Source organism: Crocuta crocuta, unplaced genomic scaffold (assembly GCF_008692635.1).
Source record: "Crocuta crocuta isolate KB4526 unplaced genomic scaffold, BGI_CrCroc_1.0 scaffold45, whole genome shotgun sequence".
NCBI lineage: Eukaryota > Metazoa > Chordata > Mammalia > Carnivora > Hyaenidae > Crocuta > Crocuta crocuta.
The window spans coordinates 4,202,656-4,222,809 of record NW_027530544.1 but is presented as its reverse complement, the minus strand read 5'-3'; the positions used below and the strand labels follow the sequence as shown (position 1 = coordinate 4,222,809).

The window sequence follows — 20,154 nt, the reverse complement described above, 5'->3', positions numbered from 1 at the left end:
AATAGAACACAAGCAGGGGAGGGGCAGAGAGAGGGAGAGACAGAATCCCAAGCAGTCTCCCAGCTGTCAGCATTGAAGCCCCATAGGCTCAAATTCATGAACCATGAAATCATGACCTGAGCCAAGAGTCAGATGTTTAACTGATTGAATCACCTGGGCACCCCCCACCTTTTTCATTTTGAGAGAGCGAATGTGAGCAGGGGAGAAACAGATGGGAGAATCCCAAGCAGGCTCCGAGCTATCCATTCAGAGCCCATCATGGAAGCTAAGAAAGAGTTTGACACTTAACCAACTGAGCCACTCAAGCACCCTTGGATGCTCTGGTTTTCTAAAGTAGTTCCTGTTTTCCTTAGTGTTCATTTTGAGTAGACCTGTCAGTATTTTGGGGGTCAGAAAGTACTTTCTTTTTTTTTTTAAATATGTTCATTTCTAGGAGAGAGAGAGAGGCAGCGTGAGCAGGGGAGGTTCAGAGAGAGAGGGAGAAATAGACTCCGAAACAGGCTCCAGGCTCTGAGCCGGCAGTCAGCACAGAGCGCAATGCGGGGTTCGAAGCCACGAACTGCGAGATCTTGCCCTAAGCGAAAGTCGGACGCTCAACCGACTAAGCCACGTAGGCGCACCCCCCTCTTTTTGTTTTTTTAAATATTTTTTTTTATTTCTAGGAGAGAGCGTGAGCAGGAGAGGGTCGGGGAGGGTCAGAGAGAGGGAGAAACAGCAGAAAGTACTTTTCAACTCTGCTGAGCCATTGAGATTTCTTACCACGAAGTTTTTAATCTGTTACCAGAAGCAGCAAAATTGGGGACACCTGGGTGGCTCACTTGTTGGTTAAGTGACTTTGGCTTTGGTTGTAATCTCATGGTTCATGAGTTCAAGCCCTGCAAATTGATCCCTGTATTGGATCTGCACTAACAGTGCAGAGCCTACTTGGGGTTCTCATTCTGTTTCTCTGCCCCTCCCCTACTTATAGTTTCTCAAAATAAATAAGCTTTTTTTTTAAAAAAAAAAGCAGAATTGAACGGCTTTTCAGTGCTCCCAGTACAAAGGGTGTTCATCTAGATCACTATAAAAACTTAGTTCTCTGGGTGCCTGGGTGGCTCAGTCAGTTTAGCATCAACTTCAGCTCAGGTCATGATCTCATTGTTCCTGAGTTTGAGCCCTGTGTTAGGCTCTGTGCTGACAGCTCAGTCTGGAGCCTGCTTCAGATTCTGTGTCTCCCTCTCTTTCTACCCCTCCCTTGGCTCACACTCTCTTTATCTCTCTCAAAAATAAACATTAAGAAAAATACAAAAAAGAAAAGACTTAGATCTCTTCCCACTAGGACAGAAGTCATTGGATCCGTTTTAGAGATGAGTAATAGGACAATAGGAGATTTCCATATTGTACTCATAACATTTATAAATTTGTATATTATATGCATCTAATGATGATGTGTTTTCTTTTTTTCTCCTAGATGCTGTACCCCTCAAGGATTTAAACTAACTGAAAAGTAAATAAATAAAGGTGTAGATTTGTTCTCTTGTATTTTTGTTAAATAGCTTAAAATTTTTTTTCTGCACTTCGGTTGCTATATTTAAATGGTGGCAATTACCTACCATTTTCAGAGTACAAGGAAGCCAGGGAGTTCTATGTAATGGCAATTACAGAGATTTAGACAATAAGAAAGTTTAAATGAAGATAGGATATGCTTATCTTCATACAAGGCCTTACATGGTTGGGAAGGGGGACAAGTAAGCTTTAGTTAGAGGCATTGAGAAGGAGTATCTTGAAGGTTTAAAGTGCTAGAGCACATGTTCTCTGAAAAGCTTTTGTACAGATGGAGATAGCGTATTCCAGGAAGGACAGGATCCACTAATATTAGCCAGTACAAATATATGTGATGACACTTTTCTAGGTTTCCACATTAAAATGGACCAATAAGTCTTCCCCGTAACCGATTATTTCAACTTTGGTACTGGGTTTGTTACATACAACTAACTGTCTTCCTCATTAGATTGAAAGTCCATAAAAGAAACTTAAAATCATTTTTGATGGCCTTGAGATTACCTTGTTAATGTATGTACTTGTTCAAGATAGATTGCTTGGAAAACTTGTGGCTTAAAAATGGTATTTGGGAGAACTTGGAGATTATATTGATGGTATGTATAGGCAGGAATAAGATAACCTTCATGTCTATGACTAGACAAAGTATTCCAGTATATAACACTTGACTGGTAGTAATGTTTTAAGTTAAAAATCTCAAAATAGCAACACATGCTTTAGGAAAAAGTACTTTTTGGCAGGTTATGGGGCAGGGGCGTTACTGCCTAGGTGGTGTAGCTTTCCTTGGTAACGTGTTTCAGACAAAGGGAAACTAAAGCAGTTCTGCAGATTTTTTTTGTCTCTGAATGTGTTGAAATAAAAGTTTGGACCAAGGCATCAGTTTGCTTTGGCTGTATAGTGGCTGTAGAAATTTGATTGTTGGCAGTAGCAGCTAGCTAGTCCTTGTATTAACCACTGTTTTGACATTCCACTGAATATATCAACAAGAAACTTGGTCAAACGGAGTCCCTTTTACAGTTTTTAATTGTATTGAGTTCTCTAAGAAGCAGATGCCAAAAAATAATTAGTATGCCAAGTGGGTGGTGGTGGGGTGAGAATGGAGGATTAAAGGAGAAGTTCCAGGAAAGGATTAGGCACTAGTAACATACAGTAATAAAGGTGTGCTTAGTCCAGTGGGAGCCATCCTCAAGTCAAAGTTACTGTTGGGAAGGAAGAACCCAGGTTTCACAGAAATGGCCTTGTGTTTGTATTGCCAGTGTCATTTGGCCTTATAATGGAAGAATGGCTTCAAGGCAAGATGTGGATGGGTCAGAAGCGGTCTGGGTCCAATGTTAATCATGTTTTCTTAACAATCTAAGCAGTGCATTTCATGGTCACAATTTGATTATTAGAATCCTAAGGAAATTGACATTGGAAACTCAGGTAAACGGCAGGACATACTTATCTCAGACTTAAACCAATGAGGTTTAGTTGCTGAAAAACATAATCTAAAGCCAACTACTTTGTTCTGGCATTTAAGTAGATGTACTTGTTACTCTTGGGGTGGCCGGGTAGAGGAAGAAGTGCTTGGGGAAGTATCAGGAAAAATCGGCATGAAGATTTTTTTGAAAGCAGAAGGCATTTGAGGAAAGTAAACTTGTGGGCAAGAATTGGAAAGTGAGTAGAAACCTAGGAAATGCCAGTTTATGCAAGGTCTTGTATATTGTACCTGAGGATTTAGAATTTAAAGACTAGTTCAGGAGTCTTCATGGGTAACGTGCTAGCTTTGGTTGCTGGGTGAGTAATAGTGCATTTATAAAGTTGGGGAACCAGATTGGTTTTGTGAGGGGAAATGATGAGTTTGAGGAAGCTATAGGATACTCTGCTATGAATATGTCCAGAAAGGCAGATGGTACTTTATGTGGAGGAGAGGAAACCTCATAATGCCTGCCACCTAAGTTAAATGAATATGGTATTCTGAGTGGCATAGATGATCAGAGTAATGGAGGTGGGTAAACAAGTGGTGGGTGGGCATTTGAGCAAAGAGAAAAGGCTGAGAATCCTTAGGATGACCTGAGTAAATGGAAGTGATGAAACAGCCTTGCATGCAAATTCATCCTCTTTAGTAATAATATGGCACTTGTAAATGAGGGTGCATTATGTATTTCTGTTCCCATATTGAGGTTTGCTAAGTGCAAAGATAGTTCTCAAGTCAAAGTTCCCATTGAAGAAATCCCATGTTTCAGAGAAATGAAATTGGCTAGCATTTTGTTGGCTGGATCACTGAAACAGCCTCTCCCCAACAGAACACTGAAAACCAGAAACTTTTTTCTTTGTGATCTTGTAGCAGAAAGAGCACATGTCCTGAATGTGATTAATTTGGTTTTGAATCCCAGTTCCACTAGTTGTGGCATGATAGATGTTATGTAATGAGCCATTAGTGGTAGAATACCCCACCCTTGAATTTGAGTATATGATCATTACAAATGAGTTGTACATTCTTACGGTTTTTCTTTTCTACTCCTACAGTTCTTAGCATAGTAATTGACAGTATTCAGTTCCTGTTAAATGACTGTTCCAATTCAGTGCTTCCAGTTACTAGTTTTAATCGTTAAAAGAACCACAAGAAAATCTCCCAATTTTCAATTTTTTATAGTTATGGCCTAGTTTAAAGGTAGAGTTTACTTAATGGTAAGGGTCCACCTAGTCTCTTCCTGCGTTAAATGCAGTTGCAATTTTTGTTTTGTTTTTAAGTAGACTACACATCAATGTGGGGCTTGAATTTAGGACCCCGAGATTCAGTAGTATGCTCTACCTGCTGAACCAGCCAGATACCCATAATTACTGATTTTTATAGAAGTTAAGGGATGAGGTTGAATAGTAGAGCACTCATTGATTTTACAAGAAATGACTTAAGAAATGGGCCTAAAATTGGTGGCTGAGGATAAATAAAAATGGAAATTCCATTCCTTTTTTTTTATACAAGAGGGCTAACCAGTAAAGATTCTGCAGCAGATTAAGCTACCTGGCACCTAGTGGAGGCCAGTCTTCTCGAGAATAATGAAGAGAATGGGCTCATGTCAACACCCCCTTACTATCAACACCCACTAGTCTTCCCACAGCCCATCACACGTGGGCCGCTAAACGGCATTTATTGGCCGGCTTCGCGCATTGGGGTCCGACTGGCGTGATGAAGTTCTTATTCGCGGTGAACTGGCCGGGTGATGCTAACCAATCAAAAAGCGTCTTTCCGCCGACTGTACCATTTGCCCCAAGGGGCGGGACTAGAGATGGGGCCGAGACGTCACGTACTCCATGGTAACGACGCTCGGCCCGAAGATGGCGGCCGAGTGGGGTGGAGGAACCGGCTCACCGGACTCAGGCCCCTGCCCTAGCCAGTGGCGCTGGAGCAGTTCTTTGTGGGTCCGAAGCGTTCTGCTCTTGGGCGGCCTCTGGGCAAGCGCCATATCTATTCCTGTCTCCTTGGACAGTTCCCCTCCTTGCCGGCACCACGTCCCCTCTGAGACTGAGGTAGGGCGACGGAGGGGCGGGAGCGCGCGCTGTGAGGGTAAAGTAACACGGGAGGCAAAGATGTAGCGGGTAGTTGTTGGAACAAGATGTATTGGAAAAGAAAGCGAAATAAATTGTGCCAGAGACTGAACTATTGTTGCCAGATGGACCTTGGGCCCTGAGGCCTTGACCTACCCCCTCCAAAAGATGTCGCTGGAGGCCCTTGGTTGGCCAGGAGAAAGAATTCAAAGACTGACACAACGTAGTAGATGAGCAGTACAAGCAGGAAAGTTTATTAAAGTGAAAGTACACTCTTGAGATGCGGGAGTGGGTGCGCTCAAGGAATAGCTGAGCTCACTGGTTTTGCGTCTCTCTTTTATTGACAGTTAACAAAGGGAATATTCGTTATTTGAAGTGAAGATTTCTTGGAAGCAGGGTGGTCTTCAGGAATGTGCGTTTTGCCCTTTTTCTTGCCTTATTTACCTCATAAGGAACTCTCGCGCGGATTTCAGAGGCGGAGTTCCCTCAAAACCGCAATGCTAATGATACTACTGTCAGCTTAGGTCACTCAGCTGTCAAGATGGCGGTCACTTTTGGTTTTGTTTTAGAGTACTTCCAGGACAGGGCTCTTACTTCCTCACAGTGGGCATAACTTCCTTTTTGCTGGCCTCCAGGCATCCTGTTAGAGCCTAACTAACTGCCTACTCTAACACTATTAACTCCCTTCCTGCACCAAGTGGCCGAGTTAGGCGCTAAGGACATGATCGCTTTCCTATGTGGACAGTTGTACATAGGTAGGTTCTGGAGCAATGGTTTTCAGTTTGATCGTGCATCAGAATCACCTGAAGGATTTGTTAAAACACAGAATGCTGTCCCACTCCGCCACTTTCTAACTTACTAGGTCTGGGATGGTATCCAGACTTTGCAGTTCAAGTTCCCAGATGGTTGATGAGGATACTTGTCCAAAGACCACACTGGGGGAACTACTGATTCAAAGGTTTGGGAAGAAGTTGATAGGAGAGCTAAAGGCGTTTGGGGGGATTTGGAGAGTTCTCTGAAGACAAAATTCAGGTTTATTTTCAAGTTCCTTTAACACATTGCTTTCTTTACCCTGTTCTCCTACCCTGGAGGTGCCTGCCTCCTTCACACTCCATTTTCCTCCCTCTATACATTCTTTTAGTCCTAGTTTTAAGTTCCTTCCTTGAAGGCAGTCAACTGAAACCATTCCAGCAGAATGCTCTTTCCATTTCATAGTATATCTTATCTGTACTCTCTTCTGGCACTTAACCGACTACCGCATTGTGGGAAAGGTTTATTTCTCAGGCATTTCTTTGTAATCTTGTCTTTGTAGTTAAATTGTAAGGTTCCTTTGGATAAGGTTTGTGTCTTTGATTCCTCCATAGTACTTAGCCCACAATAATCAGTGTTCTTTGAGGAAAGGAGACACAGTACTTAGGTTAGAGTGGCATGTTGTGATTGATTTTATAATTTGTCTTAATACTATATCAAGAAAGATTGACCTAGAAATTTTCAGCCCAGAAATCTAAGACGACTCATTTTTGTGGTAATTTCCAAAAAGTTTTGTGCATACTGTGCATATACTTTTGTGCATATACGTGTCAAAATATTAAGTTTGGGGCTTGTAGCTGTAGTCCAGCTTTTATCATGACACTGCATTTTGGCTGAATTTTACTTACTTTTTAGTATTAGTATTCTCAGCTACTTTTAACTTTATAAATACAGTATTGTTGACTGTAATCACTATGCTATATATAAGACCTCCAGGACTTATTTATTTAACTAGTTGCCAGTTTGTACCCTTAAAAAACATAACCCCAATTCCCCCACTTCTGATGAATTCTTTAAAAAAAAATCCTACAAAGTCCTATGCTTCTTTCTTTGAATTTAAATTACAATAAGAGAAAGCCATTCAAAGAACTGCAGAAACTTCCTCACTAGAGGGAACCTAAATAGTTTCTTCTAGTGGTTGTTGCCAGTGTATAAAACTACAGTTTACATTTCAACATCTCTGTGGATAGGGAAGTTATCTCCAGAGGCAGCCCCTTGCCTTTTGGAGATCACCAGTATTAAAGTTCTTTTTATAGAGCTGAAAACTCTTCCTGAAACTTCCACCCACTCTTCCTATTTATGCATCTTGGCCAAACAAACTCAAAGTGATAATGCTTCAGATATTAAAAATAAGCTATTAAGTTATTTTTGAGATTTCTCATCCTTAAAATATTTTCCTAGTTCTTCTATAGAGTATGTAATAGCAAGTTCTCCTAACCATTGTCTTAGCTTTAACCTAGACATAAAGTATATTCATTGTATTCATACTAGTGACTATAGCTCTGTTAAGTCAAGTTAAGCTGAAGTTAATTCTGTAACATTTTTTGATGGTGGTGGGAAGTGCAAAACATTTTGGAAAAAAAGGGCTGGGCATTTGACTGGCTCAGTCAGTAGAGCATGTGACTGTTGCTCTCCAGGTTGTGAGCTCAAGCCCCATGTTGGGTGTAGAGCCTATTAAATAAAATTTTTTTTGACACGGGGCGCCTGGGTGGCTTAGTTGGTTGAGCGTCCGACTTTCGCTTAGGTCATGATCTTGTGGTTTGTGGGTTCGAGCCCCGCGTCGGGCTCTGTGCTCACTGCCAGCTCAGAGCCTGGAGCCTCTTTTCTTCTGTGACTCCCTCTCTCTCTGCCCCTCCCCTGCTCACTCTCTCTCTCTCTCTCTCTCCTAGAAATAAATAAAAAACATTAAAAAAATTTTTTTGACACCTTTAACTTTTCTTTAACATTTTTTTTAATGTTTACTTGAGTGAGCAGGGGAGGGGCAGAGAGAGAGGGAGATGCAGAATCCAAAGCAGGCTCCAAGCTCTGAGCTGTCAGCACAGAGCCCAACATGGAATTTGAACCCACAGACCATAAGATCATGACTTGAGCTGAATTCAGACACTAAAGCGACTGAGCCACCCAGTCGCCCCACGTTTAACTTGTTTTCAACTAAAACCTCTAAGTTCTGGGTTTTTATTATTATGTAAATTAAAACAAAAAAGTGTAATAGTGTAATGAACTTCCATTGACTCATCACCCAGCTTTAACACTTACCATTATTCTCTCATTCTTATTTCATATACTTCCACCCATTCCTCATCCTTTTACTTGTTGTTACTTTTATTTTTTAATTTTTTTTATGTTTTATTTATTTCTAGGAGAAAGAGTGAGACAGTGTGAGTAGGGGAGGGTCAGAGAGAGAGAGGCAATCACAGACTCTGAAACAGGCTCCAGGCTCTGAGCTGGCAGTCAGCACAGAGCCCGACGCGGGGCTCGAACCCACGAACCGCGAGATCATGACCCAAGCAAAAGTCGGACGCTTAACCGACTAAGCCACCCAGGCGCCCCTTGTTATTGTTAGTTTTAAAAGTTTGTTGTTGTTTGGGCACCTAGGTGGCTCAGTCAGTTGAGCATCCAACTTTGGCTCTGGTCATATCTTGCAGTTTGTGGGTTTGAGCCGCACGTCAGGCTCTGTGCTGACATCTCAGAGCCAGAAGCCTGCTTCGGATTCGGATTCTGTGTCTCCCTCTCCCTCTGCACCTCCTCTACTTGTGCTCTGTCTCTCTGTCTCTCTCAAAACTAAATAAACAAAAAGAATTTTTTTTTTAACTTTGTGTTTTTTTTTTTTATTTTTTATTTTAGAGAGAGTGTGAGTGGAGAAGAGGGACAGAGGGAGAGTGAGTGAGAGAGAGAGAGAGAGAGAGAGAATCCTAAGCAAGTTCCACGCTCAGTGTGGAGCCCTACTTGGGATCATGTCCTGAACTCATATCAGGAGTTGGATGCAACCAACTGAGCCACCCAGGTGCCCCTGTTTATTTGTTTATTTATTTTTAAGTCATCTCTATGGGTAATGTGGGGCTCAAACTCATGACCCCAGATCAAGAGTCACACACTCTACCTACTGTGCCATCCAAAGTCCCCAAAAAGAGTTTTGATAAAATTCACATATATTGAAATGCAATAAATGCAATCATGTATATCCACATAAAACTTAAAACCCCACAATATAGAACATTTCCGTGTTTCCAGAAAGTTCCCTCCTATCTCATGCCAGTCAGTCTCTCCCATCCATCCTAGGCAATTATTTTTTTTCATTGTTTTTTCACATTTTCATTGTGCCTCTTCTAGAACTTAGTTTACACAAATGCAGTTATATACAATGTATTACTGATAGTAAATTGTATATAATAGCAGTTGCATTTTTGTGATAGACCCTATTTGGTCATGATATATTATCCTTTTTTATATACCTCTGAATTCAATTTGCTAATAGATTGTTAAATATTTTGCATCTATGTTTATGAATAATGTTGGTTTACAATTTTTTTTTTTAGTGAAGTTTTTTCTGTTTTTGATATCAGCTATACTGGCCTCACATAATTAGTTGTGAAATGTTCCATCTTCTTGTATTTTCTAAAAGAGTTTGTATAGAGGCACCTGGCTGGCTTAGTCAGTGGAGCATGTGACTCTTGGTCTCAGAACTGTGAGTTCGAGCCCCACATTGGGCATGGAGCCTATTTAAAATAATAATAATAGGGGCGCCTGGGTGGCTTAGTCGGTTANGTGTAATTCATATACTGTAAAATTCATCCACTTAAATGTTCAATTTAATGATTTTAAATACATTTACAGAATTGTGCAGCTATCAGCACAATCCAGTTTTAGAATATTTCCATCACCTTTAAAAGGAACCATTATCCCCATTTGTAGTTAATCCCTGGGGCATCTGGCTGGCTCAGTTGGTAGAGCATGCAACTCCTGATTGTGAATTTGAGTCCTGTGTTGGGTGTAGAGATTTTAAAAAGATAAAATCTTAAAAAAAAAAAAAAAAAGAGCCCTTAAGAGAAAAAGAATATTGTAGATTTTTTGTAGATGTGATTTAGCAGGTTGAGAAAATTATCTTCTATTCCTAGTTTTTATCATGGGTGGGTGTTGAATTTTATTAAATGTCTTTTCTGCGTCAATTAATATAATCATGTGGCTTTTCTTCTTTATTGATATTGTGAATTACATTGATATATTTTTTAAATGATAAACTAGCATTGCACACCTTAGATTAAAACCCCAGTTGGTTATGATGTATTTCCTTTTTTACATTTTGTTGCATTTGACTTGCTAATATTTGTTGATGATTTTGCCTATATGTTCATGAAGGATATTGGTCTGTAGGTTTTGTGGGTTTTTTTTTTAAGTTTTTTAATGTTTTATTTATTTCTAGGAGAGAGAGAGAGACAGCGTGAGCAGGAGAGGGTCAGAGAGAGAGGGAGTCACAGACTCTGAAATAGGGTCCAGGCTCCGAGCTGTCAGCACAGAGCCCGACGTGGGGCTCGAACCCACGAACCGCGAGATCATGACCTGAGCGAAGTCGGATGCTTAACCGACTAAGCCACCCAGGCGCCCCGAGTGGGTTTTTTTCTTCAGTAACTTTGAAGAAAGAAACCCAACTTTGTTGGGTTTGCTATTAGGGTAATGCTGGTATCATAGAATGAGTTGGGAACATTCCTTCCCCTTCGGTTTTAAGGAAGAGTTTGCATATAATCAGTATTGTTTCTACCTTAAATGTGTAGAATTCATTAATGAAGCCATCTCAGCCTGGAATTTTATTTTTTCTTTCTCTCTTTCTTTCAGGTTTATTTATTTATTTTGAGAGAGAGAGAGAGAGAAGGGGAGGGCAGAGAGAGAGAGAGAGAGAAAATCCCAAGCAGGTTTTGCACTGTTAGCGCAGAGCTTGACATGGGTCTTGATCTCATGAACCATAAGATCATGACCTGAGCCAAAATCAGGAGTCAGATGCCTAACTGACTGAGCCATCCAGGCACCACTGGAGTTTTCTTTATTGGAGAAGAGTTGTAAACTATGAACTTATTTTCTGTAATAGATGATGGTCTGTTCAGGTTATTTCTTCTTGATTGTGTTTTGATTAAGTTACATCTTTCAAAGAATTTCATTCCACTGAAGTTGGCAAATTAATGGACATAAGCTTTTTAAAATGTTTTCTTTTGATATTTTAAATGTAAAAGGTTCTGGTACTAATTCCAATGTGTGTTGGTTTTTCCACACACTACCAAGAAACTTTCCTACACAAGCTGAAACTCAATTCTGATACCTTATACCCTGTGATAACATCAGATTCCACAGGTTAAGGGTCCATTTAACAAGCCTGGCCCCTCAACCCACCATTTCAGACACCAATCATAAATCTAGGTTGTCATCTTAGCTTCTGACCAATGACTGTAGTTTGGAGGTTCCAACAACCCTCTCCTTGTGTTGATTAATTTGCTCCAGTAGCTCATGGAACTCAGAAAAAAAATTTACTACTGGATTACTGGTTTATTATATTATATATAAGGTATGGAGAAAGGAGGAGGAGTTTCTACAGTATCAGAGCATTCCACTCTCCAGGAATCTCTACATGGTGTAAAAAATTAATAAAAGGAAACCTTATTTGAAATATACTTTGCCTAATACTAATATAGCCACCCTGGCTTTTTATTAATGTTTACATAATATGCCTTTTTCCATTCTTATACTTTCAATTCCTTTATGTTTTTATAGTTAAAATGGTTTTTTTTTACAAATAGCAAATAGTTGGATCTTGCGCTGTTATTTAGTCTGACAATCTCTGCTTTTTAATGGGAATGTTCAGTCTATTTACGTTTAATGTGATTATTGACATGGTTGGATTTGGGTCTACAGTTTAGCTATTTGTTTTCTCTTTGTTTCACTTTTTTGTTTCCTGTTTTTCCTTTAGTATTCTATTTTGATTCTTCTGTTGACTTTTTAGCTATATCTCTTTGTATTACTTTTTATTTTTTAATGTTTATTTATTTTGAGAGAGAGAGTCTGTGTGTATGTGAGTGGGCAATGAGGGGGGAGAGAGAGAGAGAGAGCATGTGAGTGGGGAAGGAGGAGGAGGTAGAGAGAGAGAATCCCAAGCAAGCTCCATGCTATCAGTGCAGAGCTGATGTGGGGCTCGATCCCCTGAACCCATGAGATCATGACCTGAGCCGAAATCAGGAGTCAGATGCTCAACCAACTGAGCCAGGTGCCCCACTTTGCTTTACTTTTTAAATTGAGGTATAATTAACCTATAATAAAACGTGATATATTTTTGAGTATTTGTGCTAATGAGTGCAATATGTATCTTGTATTTATGACATCTTCTTAAAGTTAATATTCATGTTAATATAGGAACTTTTCAACACTAGTTTCATTTACAGCCTGGTCATTTGCTATTTTTTTAAAGATTTTTATTGAAAAAAATTTTTTTACATTTATTTATTTTTGAGAAGCAGAGTAAGACAGAGCACGAGAGGGAAAGGGGCAGAGAAGGGAGACACAGAAACTGAAGCAGGCTCCAGGTTCTGAGCAAGCATTCAGCACAGAGCCTGATGCAGGGCTTGAACCCACAAACTGTGAGAACCTGAGCCAAAGTCAGACACTTTGACTGAGCCACCCAGGTCCCCCAAGGTTTTTAAGTAATCCCTGTACTCATCGTGGGACTTGAACTCAAAACCCTGTGATAAAGAATTGCATGCTCCCTGAAATCATTATTACACTACATGTTAACTGACTTGGATTTAAATTTTAAAATAAATTTTTAAAAAAACAAAAAAAAGAATCACATACTCTACCAACTGAGTCAGCCAGATGGCCCCTTTTAATTTAAGTATAGATAGTTGACACACAATGTTACATTAGTTTCAGGTGTTATTCAGCAAGTTTATACCTTATGCTAAGCTCACCACAAGCGTGGCTACCATCTGTCCCCATACAACACTAGCAGAATACCACTGACTGTATTTCCTCTGCTGTACCTTTTATTCCTCTGACTTATAGATTCCATAACTGGAAACCTGTATTTTCTACTCCCCTTCATCCATTTTGCCAGTCCCTTCACACACTTTCCCTCTGGCAACCATCAGTTTGTGTTCTGTATTTCTGTGTCTGATTCTGCTCTTGGTATGTTTATTCATTTGTTTTCTGTGTTAGATTCCACCATTTTACTATTGTTGTAATATATATTACCTCTGTGTATATCAGAAACATCTCAATTGAAATTTTATAATTTTAGCTTTAAGGAGTTAATGTCTTGAAAGAAAGATAAAAGAAGTGTGTATATGATTGTGTTGAGAGTCTCTAAGACCACCTCAAGATTTAGTGATTTGGTAGAGGACTCACAGGACTCAGCATATAGTTGTACTTACAGCTAAGATTTATTGCAGTGAAAGGATGCAAAGCATAATCAGCAAAAAGGCTCATGGAGCAAAGACTGGAGGAAACCAGGCACAAGCTTGTAAGAGGTCTCTCCTAGAGGAGTCATATAGGACATTCGTAATTCCTTTAGCGGTAACTTGTAGCAATAAACACAAAATGTTGTCTAACAGGGAAGTTCATCTAACCCCAGGAGTCCAGGAGTTTTATATGAGATTGGTTATGTAGGCACAATTTTAGTCACTAAAATTCCAGACTCTGAGGAGTAAATAGCTGTTTAGCATAAACTATATTGTTTCTATTAATACTTCAGGCATGATGAGCCTGCCTTATCATTTAGGGAAATTTTATATCAGTGTAGGTAACTGATTACTATTCAGGTTCCCAGAACAGCAAAAGAGGCAATGTTTATGTCCCCTCCAAAATTTATACGTTGAAATCCTAACTTCTAAAGTGATTATTTGGAAGTGGGATCTTTGGTAGGTGATTAGATCATGGGAGCAGAGTCATAATGAATGGAGTTAATACTATTGTGAAAGAGACCCCAGAGAGCTCCTTTGCCCCTTGTGCCGTAGGACACAGAAAAAATATGGCCTTATGAAACAAGAAGGGGGCCCTCACCAGATACCCAATCTTTATACACTTTGGTCTTGGACTTACTAGTCTCCAAAACTGAGAAATATATTTCTGATATTTATACCATCACCTGGTTTATGGTATTCTGTTATAACAGCCTGAACTAATACCAGATCCAAGATACTGTCTAGTGTCATTTCCATGACCATGAAGAACTTCCTTCAGAATTTTCTGTAGTACAGGAAATGAATGTAGTGCTGGTAGTAAATTCTCCTAATTTTTATTTATCTGAAATATATATATATCTTCTTTATTTTAGAAGGGTAGTCTCACTAGATATGGACTTAACTCTTTATTCCGTTGTCTCTAGTTTCCCTTTTTTCTTTTTTTTTCATTAAATACTACTTTTTATAGCAAATTTCATTTTATTGCAGAACTGCTAAGAAGGTACAGAGATTTCCCAAATACCTGTTCCGCCTCACATGCATAGACTCCTCCATTACCAACATCCCTAACTAGAGTGGTACTTTTGTTACAATTGATGAACCTATATTGGCACATTATAATCACTGAGAATTTATAGTTCACATTATGATTCACTCTTGATGAGGTACATTCCGTGGATTTGGACAAATGTATAAGGAATGTACCCATTATTATAGTATTCTACAGGGTATTTATACTGTACTAAAAATCTGTGCTTTATCTATTCATCTCTCTTCCCACCCCTACCCCTGGCAAATGCTGATCCTTTTACTGTGTCCATAGTTTTCCCCTTTTCAGAATGTCATATAGTTGGAATCATATAGTATGTCACTTTTTCAGATTGGCTTCTTTCACTTAGTATGATAAGGTTTCTCCGTGTCTTTTCATAGCTTAATGTTTCATCTTTTTAGCTCTAGATAATATTCCATCATTTGGATGTACCAGTTTATCTGTTAGCATACTGAGGGACATTTTGGCTACTTCTTTTTTTTTTAATGTTTTTTTTTTTTTTTTTTCTGAAAAGAGAGAGAGAGAGACAGCATGAGCAGGGGAGGGTCAGAGAGAGAGGGAGAGACAGAATCCAAAGCAGGCTCCAGGCTCTGAGCTGGCTGTCAGCACAGAGCCCGATGCAGGGCTCAAACCCATGAACTGTGAGATCATGACCTGAGCTCAACCGACTGAGCCACCCAGGTGCCCCCATTTTGGCTACTTCTAAGTGGTAGCAGTTATGAATAAAGCTGCTATAAAAATTTGTGTACAGGGGCACCTGAGTGTCTCAGTTGGTGGAACATCTAACTTCGGCTCAGGTCATGATCTTGTGGTTTGTGAGCTCGAGCCCCACATCAGGCTGGCTGCTGTCAGCCTGTCAGTGCAGAGCCTGTTTCAGATCCTCTGTTCCCCTCTCTCTGCCCTTTCCCCACTTGTGCCCTCTCAAAAATAAATATTTTTAAAAATCTGTGTGTAGGTTTTCTGTGTACAGACATCTTTGTACATAGCTTTTATCTCATTTGAATAAATACCAAAGAGCTCAGTTGTTCAGTTGTAATGAAGTACAAGTAAGAGTGTTTCATTTTATAAGAAACAGCCAAACTGTCTTCCAAATTGGCTGTACCATTTTGCATTCCCACCAATAATGAATGAGAGAGTTCCTGTTGCTCCACATCCTTGTCAGCATTTGAGGTTGCTCTGTGGTCATTCTAATAGATGTGCAGTAGTGTTTCATTGTTGTTTTAATTTGCATTTCCCTGATGACATAATATGGAGCATCTTTTCATATGCATGTTTGCCATCTGTATATCTTTTCTGAAATGTCTGTTCAGATCTTCTGCGTATTAGTAATCTCTATGCCCAGTGTGGGGCTCAAACTCATGACCCTGAGGTCAAGAGTCATGTGCTCTGCTCTACTGACTTANCCGTGAGATCATGACCTAAGCGAAAGTCGGACGCTTAACCGACTAAGCCACCCAGGCGCCCCTGAGCTGTACATTTTCTTAATGTTGAGTTTTAAGACTTCTTTGTATATTTTGTGTAATAGTCATTTATCAGATGTGTCTTGCAAATATTTTCTCCCAGTCTGTGGCTTGTCTGCTTATTCCTATGTTACCTTTCATAGAGTATAAGATTTTAATTTTAATAAAGTTGAATATATCAGTTATTTTCTTTCTTGGATCATTCCTTTAGTGTTATATCTAAAAAGCCATTGCCAAACCCAAGGTTGTCTGTGTTTTCTCTTATGATATCTTCTAACAGTTTTATACTTTTGTATTTTAATTTTTTTTTAAATGTTTATTTACTTTTGAGAGAGACAGAGACAGAGCATGAGCAGGGGAGGGTCAGAGAGGGAGGGAGATACAGAATCTGAAGCAGGCTCCAGGCTCTGAGTTGTCAGCACAGAGCCTGACGCAGGGCTCAAACTCATGGATTGTGAGATCATGACCTGAGCCGAAGTCGGATGCTCAACTGACTGAGCCACCCAGGCACCCCTGCATTTTATTTTTTAATAAAGATTTTATTTTTAAGAAATATCTGTACCCAACGTAGGACTTGAACTTAAAACACTGTGATCAAGAGTCATATGCTCCACCAACTGAACCAGCCAGGCACCCTTATAGTTTTGCATTTTACATCTGGGTGTCTAATTCATTTTGAATTAATTTTTGTGAAGGATATAAGGTCTGTCTCTAGATTCTTCTTCTTTTTCTTAATTTTTATTTTTGAGAGAGAAAGTGCATTGCATATGCAGAGGAAGAGCAGAGACAGAGGGAGAGTGAGAATCCCAAATATGCTCTGTGCCATCAGCATGTAGCCTGATGCAGGGCTGGATCTCACCAATCAGGAGATCATGACCCAAACTGAAATCAAGAGTTGGACGCTTAACAACTGGGCCATCCAGGTCCCCCAGATTCTTTTTTTTTTTTTTTTAATGTGGATGTCTAGTTGTTCAGTACCATTTGTTGAAAAGACTGTCTTTGCTCCATTGTATTACCTTTGCTCCTTTGTCAAAGATCAATTGGCTTTACTTATGTAGGCCTGTTTGTGGGCTTTCTTTTCTGTTCCGTTGATCTATTGATTTATTTTTTTCCTTTAAAAATTTTTTAAATTCAAAGACAGTTGGTGTATAATATTAGTTTTAGGTATACAACATAGTGACTTGACAATTATATACATTACAAAATGCTCACAATAAGTGTTGTTACTGTCACAATACAATGTTACTATGATATTATTGACTGTTTCCTGTGCTGTGCTTTTTATTCCTGTGACTTGTATATTTTATAACTGGAACTTTGTATTTCTTTATCCCCTTCACCTGTTTTGCCCATCTCCCTCTCTGGCAACTACCAATTCTCTGTATTTATGAGTTTGCTTTTGTTTTTTATTTGTTTGGTTTTTTGTTTTGTCTTGATTTTTTTTAGACTCCACATATAAGTAAAATCATGTTGTCTTTCTCTGTCTAATTTACTTAGCATAATACCCTCTAGGTCTCTCGATGTTGTTTGAATGGCATGGCAAGATTTCATTCTTTTTTTATGACTGAATAATATTCCACTGTGTAATACCACATCTTATTTATCCATTCATCTGTTGGTGGACACTTGGGCTGCTTCCATATCATGGGTATTTTTTTTTTTTTTTACTTGAACACAATGCTGATTTTATTCCAGTTAAATAAAACAATGCACAAGTCACCTGAGCAATAAGCTTAACTCAAGGAACAAAGGTAAGAAACAAGGTTTTTTTTGTGTGTTTGCTTTAATTATTAGACACTGCATGTAGCTGTCTTCCATGTCTCTTCTCAGAAAATACGGGCTAATAAATCCCATGCAAAGGAACACAGGAAAGAGAAAAAGGGAAAATGGAATTCTACTAGCATACTCTTGAAGGTGGTTTCTCTAAGTTCTCTTCCATAAACTGCTCCATCAACAAGATTATTTCATCTGGATTATTTCAATATCACGGATATTGATCCATCTGGATTATTTCAATATCATGACCATCTTCCCTGATATTCATGCACAGACTACACTCTTTGGGATAAGTGGACATGTTGCTTCTATACACAGGGCTAAAGTCACTGAGACATCTTGGTAATTTATACTGATTGCAGTTTCGTATTCTGAATTCTGAAGGTTGGCCAGAATTCAAAAGAGTCAAAAGAGTCCATAGAGGCTGCTAAGTCCCTGGCCAAGAGGAGTAACACCAAGCACACTGCCAAGAATGCCATGTTCCCTCTGGGGCCCACCAACCAGTATCGATCTGCTCCTGTGCCAGTGTGCCATATTTTGGCTATATTAAATAATACAGTAAATATTTGCCTTCCCTTTTGTCAGTACCACACATCTTGATTACTGCAGCTTTATAGTAAATCTTTAAGTCCGATAGTATCAGTCTTCCAGCTTTGTTCTTTTCCTTCAACATTGTGTTGGTCATTCTGGGTCATATGCCTCTCCACATAAACTTTAGAATCAGATTGTTGATTTCCACAATATAACTTGCTCAGATTCTGATTTGGATTGCATTGAATCCATAGATCAAGTTGGGAAGACCTGAGATCCTGACATTATTGATTCTTCCGATCCATGAACATGAAATATCTCTTCGTTTATTCTTTTATTTTTTTTCTAGGTATTACACTCGAAATTTAGTTCATTAATTTTAAGTGAAAATCTCAATTGGCTAATCTATACAGTCCCTTTAAAAATGTTTTCAAATATGTTCTTTTTTCAGGTCATAAATAAGGTTCATCTTAAGGCAAATCATGTTGTAAAAAGAGATGTTGATGAACATTTAAGAATCAAGACTGTCTATGATAAAAGTATTGATGAGTAAGTATGCCATTATTTTGTCTTTTAAAATTAAGAATAAGGGGCACCTGAGTGGCTCAGTCAATTAACCATCTGACTTCGGCTCAGATCTCAATCTCACAGTTCATGGGTTCGAGCCCTGCATTGGGCTCTGTGCTGATAACTCGGAACCTGGACCCTGTTTCAGATTCTGTGTGTGTCTCTCTCACCCTGCCCTGTTCACATTCTGTCTCTACTCTCTCTCTCAAAAATAAATAAACATTAAAAAATTTTTTTTAATTAAGAATCAAACTAGTAAAGATATTTTCATCTGTTACCTGAAGATTCATAGATGCAGCTATGAGCTAATGTATCTTCAAGATGGAATTAAGCTGAAAATACTTTTTAGTCTGAAAAGATAAAAGCCATGGGATATGATTAAAATCTATACATTATGAATAATTTAAACAGATAAAATGTGGATCTACTTGGATATGGTCAGTAACACACCTAGAAGACACCTCCTTTTCCTCAAAAAATTAAAAATAGAACTACCCTATGACTCACCAATTGTACTACTAGGTATTTATCCAAGTGATACAGGTGTGCTGTTTGGAAGGGACACATGCACCCAATGTTTATAGCAGTGCTATCGACAATAGCTAAAGTATGGAAAGAGCCCAAATGTACATCAACAGGTAAATGGATAAAGAAGATGTGGGGTGTGTGTATATATATATATACATGCATACACACAATGGAGTACTACTTGGCAATCAAAAAAGAATGAAATCTTGCCATTTGCAACTACATGGATGGAACTAGAGGGTATTATGCTAAGTGAAATTAGTTAGAGAAAGACAAATATCATATGACTTCACTCATATGAGGACTTTAAGATACAAAACAGATAAACATAAGGGAAGGTAAGCAAAAATAATATAAAAGCAGGGAGGGGGACAAAACATAAGAGACTCTTACATATAGAGAACAAACAGAGGGTTGTTGGAGGGGTTGAGGGAGAGGGGATGGGCTGAATGGGTAAGGGGCATTAGGAATCTACTCCTTTTTTTTTAAATTTTTTTTTAATGTTTTTATTTATTTCTAGGAGAGAGAGAGAGACAGTGTGAGCAGGGGAGGGTCAGAGAGAGAGGGAGTCACAGACTGAAACAGGCTCCAGGCTCCGAGCTGGCAGTCAGCACAGAGCCCGACGCGGGGCCCGAACCCACGAACCGCGAGATCACGACCTAAGCGAAAGTCGGACGCTTAACCGACTAAGCCACCCAGGCGCCCCAGGAATCTACTCCTGAAATCGTTGTTGCACTATGTGCTAACTAACTTGGATGTGAATTAAAAAATAATTTTTTAAAAAAAAAGGCACCTCCTCAATGAGTACTTGGTGGAAAAGTAAAAGGAAGAACTGCTATATGCATTGAAAACATTTACAAAATTATTAGCCAGAGGAATGAGAGTGTAATTTTTCATCTAGCGTAAGAGCAATCCAGAAAACAGATAA

General features: G+C 39.1%; 1 protein-coding gene across 2 annotated transcripts in view; it reads left to right on the top strand.

The window, feature by feature from the left end:
- The first annotated feature begins 4,774 nt into the window (after window positions 1-4,774).
- The window catches only part of LMLN (leishmanolysin like peptidase), a 79,120-nt gene continuing 63,740 nt past the window's right edge, over window positions 4,775-20,154 (top strand). Inside the window, exons 1-2 of one of the 2 annotated variants that reach the window (XM_077767642.1) lie at window positions 4,775-5,049; window positions 18,583-18,680. In XM_077767642.1, the coding sequence (XP_077623768.1) occupies window positions 4,834-5,049; window positions 18,583-18,680 (314 nt within the window). In that variant the 5' untranslated portion in view covers window positions 4,775-4,833. The remainder of the gene's footprint in view (window positions 5,050-18,582; window positions 18,681-20,154) is intronic. The other variant, XM_077767641.1, reaches the window with a different exon arrangement.